Source organism: Gavialis gangeticus, unplaced genomic scaffold (assembly GCF_001723915.1).
Source record: "Gavialis gangeticus isolate Ggan-Ray unplaced genomic scaffold, GavGan_comp1, whole genome shotgun sequence".
Lineage (NCBI taxonomy): Eukaryota > Metazoa > Chordata > Crocodylia > Gavialidae > Gavialis > Gavialis gangeticus.
The window spans coordinates 494,631-498,811 of record NW_017728984.1 but is presented as its reverse complement, the minus strand read 5'-3'; the positions used below and the strand labels follow the sequence as shown (position 1 = coordinate 498,811).

Here is a 4,181-nt window from a genome sequence, read left to right as displayed (position 1 = left end):
CCTTCTCCTCCTCCGCCATCTTCCCTGCGCGCGGCACTCCCCCCAGCCTCTTCCCCGCTGCCGCACGCGCCGTCACCCATTGGCTAGAGGAAGGCCCCGGCGCAGGATGCTGCGAACGGCCATTGGCTCAGAGGGGATCGTGGTCCCGCCTCCAGGCCGCTTATTGGTGGAGAACACACTCCCCCGCCCTCCCGGCCCTGATTGACTCGGAGCGCGAGGCCGCAATGATCCCGGAAGCGATTCAGGGTCGGGTAGCGCGAATGACGATGGCGGCCGGGGAGGAACAAGGGGCGTTGCGGAACGCCTGCGGGGTGCCGGGGAGCCCTCAGGGCTTCAGTGCAGGCGCTGCCAGGGACTCCGGTTGCCAGTTGGGGTCGGGGGTGCCTTTGACCGGGGGAGCTTGCAGGGGCTCCCCCAGGAGGCTAATTGCCCGCCCTTGCAAAATGTAAACGACCCGGAGCTACGGAGCAGGCGCTGCTGCTGCTGCGCCGGCCGGGGCGCCTCTCGTGGCCGGGGCTCCATCGCTAAGCCGCCCGGGTGGGCCGCGGCGTGAGACGCAAGCGAAGGCGGGGAGGCTTGCAGCAGTCAGAAGTAGCAGCAGGCTTCAACAGGTGCTGCAAGGTGCCAGCCGGGCCTATGGAAGCAAAACGGGCTGTCCCGATGGCCACCTCTTACTAGCTCCTGCTCAAAAACTAAGCAGGAAGGACCTTCTCCAGCCTGTTGCTCATTGTCTCTACGAGAGCTGTGGGGGTTGGAAGGTCAGGGAGGTTTGCATCTTCCCCAGTCTAAATCGGAGATATATAAGCTTTGCTCAGCAAGAGGTGAAGCAAGCTGCAGCTTACAAAAGTTTATGGATCTCTGATTTAATCTATGAGATGCAAAGTATAAATTTACATGCCTTCTGATTCATTGCATTGATCAGGCTGGAGCCAACTGGCTGCTCTCTGTGTTGAGAGGAGCTGCAGAAACTTGTGTTTTGATGGTTTCCCCTCTGAGTTGCTGTTAGCTCAGTGCACCTGCTGCCTTCCTCATGACATGCACTTTTTCTACCTATGAAAAATTACCAAAAGGAATTTCATAAGATACAGAAGTAAAAGCAGGTGTCCTGCCCCAATTCTAGTCCAGGCAGTTCCTAATTTCCCCCTGCAGTTTTAGGTACAAAATTCTCTGCTTCCTGTTCTAAGCTCTGATTCAAATGAACAAATGCTGTATGTCCACAGGAGGCTGCACTCATGCTGATTTCACAATAATACCTGAACTTCGTGCTTGCCCTATCTCCAAAGTTAGGGTTGAGGAATACCATGATTAGGAAAGCTTGCCTCACTGGGCTTTCTGGTTAAAAGAACTCTGAAGCAGTCCAAGACTCACTACTTTCACCAACAGGAAAATAAATTACTTAAAAGGCACCATAAACATCCATATTTGTCAGTGGAAAGCTTTAAATAAGAAAGAGAACAGCTGTTGTGAAGAGAGTCCCATTTAACATCCCTGCCTCTGTGCTTAGGCTGACTCAGAAATGCACAGAGACTTCTTTTTCTCATTGGCCATTTAATTCTGGAAAACATCAAGACAAAATCATCTCCTGCTGCTGCCCTGAACTTCAATCTCAGCTGATTAAACATGCTTATTAACTGCAGGCAGCTGCTGTACTGCACGTGACACACATTACTGAGCAGCACAGAAATAAGCTCAGTAAAATGAGAGAGTGGGTTTTGGAGTCTGCACACACATTGAAATACTCCTTTTAAAGTGCTTTTTAATGGATTCCTCTCATTCATCCCAGTCTCACTCCCAATCTTGTTGCTTTGGCTGGGATCCCAAGGCAATTCACATCAATCGTGTTAAATGAGCAGTGCAGAGTGGGATTTTTTTTTTTGCTTGGAGCATTATTGAAAAACAATAGTGCATAACACACAATGGTCAGCAGCTTCATTAGGAAGCACATAATGGGAACTGTTTTTTGCATCTGTCAGTCTGGACCATACCTTAAACCACTGAACTAAAGTTTCTGTTAAGAAAAAATTACCACTCCCCTCCCCTGCCCCGCCCCCCAAAAACTCCAAACAAACAAAAAAAACAGACTGCTTCTAAGTTACATTAAATGCATTTGCTCTGGGTTTTCAATTCTCAGCCACAAATGAGTCTAGCCTAGGAGATGGCGATAGAGCAGTTTTCATGTCATTTCAGAAAGCTCAAGGCTGCCTTCTAATAGCTGTGTTAATTAGGTTTGCTGTGGAAGTTACCAAGAAAGAGATTTTGTCTGCCTTAAAGTCATGAACAGGACACTGCAACTGTCAGGAAACATTTATTACAAACACAAATTTAAGAACATAAACAATTTTCTTATAAGTTTGCTGCCTGTGTTATTGCCAAAGCCAAATAGCTCTGACTAAACTATACGCACAGCTGGAGCTTTTCTCTTTCACCTTACACTAAATAAGGAAATATATAGACATGTTTAATATTAAGAGAAAGAAAGCAGAAAGTGTGCTGCCTGCCATATACAATTGCAGCTCAAGTCCAAACTACTGATAGTATAGCTCCAGGTTCATGCCATCATGGATTTCATCTGAAGAGTAAAAGTTAAGGGAATTCCCATGGAATATATATTTAAATACAAAAAGAAAGAGGGTGTTAGATATGGACATCTGTCAGACCAATTATTCAAAAACCAACAACAGCAGAAAACTTCTTAGATAAGTGCACAAGTTCTCAGCAACATGATTCTTATTCCATGTCACAACCCCTTCTAAAATCCCCAGATAAACTGCTGGCCTCATGAAAAAGAGTCTGAGACCCATGTGCTGCTTCTAAGTGCTAATGTCTGAAGCAACAAACTGGGAAATTAATCCAAAGGGTTTTTTATGTTTGTGCCAAGAGCTTTTCCTAAAGAATCACCACCCTGCTACATGACTGACCTGTTATGGTTAATCAGTGCCTAAGGACATAAGCAAGGTATCTCACTAGCGGCAAGTAGCAATATCAGATAAGGAAGGGGTACTGTCTGACTATCTACATGCAATGTCTCTCTCTCTCAAGTACTTAGAGAGTGACACCTATTTTCTAAAAGGTTTGCTTTAAAAGATACCGATGTCTTTAAAATGCATTTTACCTAGACCATTCTGATGCTTAAGGATACAGTCTCCCAGTGAAACATGGTCCTTGAAAATGGTGTACCTGCAAGAGTTTGAAAGGAAATTAAGACACCTAAGCTTGTTACACGGCTCAATAAAAGAAAATGGAGCCAATAAAGGAACTGCTGTTGTTTTATCAATATTTCCCAATAGTAATTACTTTTTTAATAAAAAAATGAGCAGTTGATATATGAAGGCCATAGTTTCATAAGCAAAATGTTTTCATAGCCAGCAATCATCAAACCCAAAAAGCATGGGAGGGAAAAGACACCTTAGGTGCTGTTACAGTACAAGAAACCTTCATTTCACCTACAGGATAAATACAAAGAGCTCTAGTTCAGGGTACAGAAAAACTTCAATCCATCATTTACAAAAGGTTTTAACTTTATTTCCACTCCTCCTAAGCCATCATTTCTGTTTCAACTTCTAATAAAAAGTCTCCCTCACAGCAACCTCCTCCTCCCCAAACATGTCGCAGCCCATGGCCTTGATGGACACGCGCTTCTGGGGGAGCAGCTGCAGCCAGCAACACAAGGAAATAGTTACAGTTAAGGACTGACTCAAACCCGGGCCCATCAGAGAATACCCAGGACTTGAGCAACCTCCCTGGGGAGGACAAAGGGGTGAACTCACCTGCTGGGGCCAAACCCAGCAGCTGCCAGGAGCCCTTGGGCTGCCAGCCCTTTCGCCCCCCAAACCTGACCCAGCCCCACACTCACCATTTCTTCAGCACAATCTTGTCCCAGCGGGTCCCGGTCTGAGCCGCGATGAGTTTCTTCAGGTCGCGGATGCTGTCCTCTGTGCTGGGTGCCATGGTTAAGGGAAGTTCCTGGGACCCGGCAGCCGCAGGGACAGGAGCTCTCCCATCCCACCCCTCGCACACGCCCACCCCCCGCTCGCACCAGGCCGGCGGACAGCCAGGCCTGGCCCCAGGACAGGATACTTGCACTTGACGCGCACTTTCTTGCCCAGCCGGTCGTTGCAGACCACCTCGATCATCCTGCTGCCGCCTGCGGGGCCGGGGCGCACCCGTGCGAGCTCGAGGTC

At 47.7% G+C, this 4,181-nt stretch overlaps 1 protein-coding gene across 1 annotated transcript; it reads right to left on the bottom strand.

Annotated features, from left to right (window-relative positions):
- Window positions 1–2,289: 2,289 nt before the first annotated feature.
- Window positions 2,290–4,174, bottom strand: UBL5 (ubiquitin like 5). The gene is made up of 4 exons (XM_019513896.1): window positions 4,078–4,174; window positions 3,854–3,937; window positions 3,140–3,177; window positions 2,290–2,569 (listed from the first exon to the last, which is right to left on the bottom strand). Exons 1-4 carry the CDS (start codon window positions 4,131–4,133, stop codon window positions 2,526–2,528), a joined length of 222 nt encoding a protein of 73 aa, XP_019369441.1. The 5' UTR covers window positions 4,134–4,174; the 3' UTR covers window positions 2,290–2,525.
- Between the last annotated feature and the right edge of the window lie 7 nt (window positions 4,175–4,181).

Bases quoted from the DNA above. Each gene is read 5' to 3' on its own strand.
- UBL5 (XM_019513896.1), bottom strand. From the start codon at position 4,133: ATGATCGAGGTGGTCTGCAACGACCGGCTGGGCAAGAAAGTGCGCGTC. The intron at 3,178-3,853 runs GTGAGTGTGGGG...AAACTCTTGCAG, and splicing joins AAGATTGTGCTGAAGAAATG to GTACACCATTTTCAAGGACC. The intron at 2,570-3,139 runs GTATCCTTAAGC...TTTACTCTTCAG, and splicing joins CCATGTTTCACTGGGAGACT to ATGAAATCCATGATGGCATG.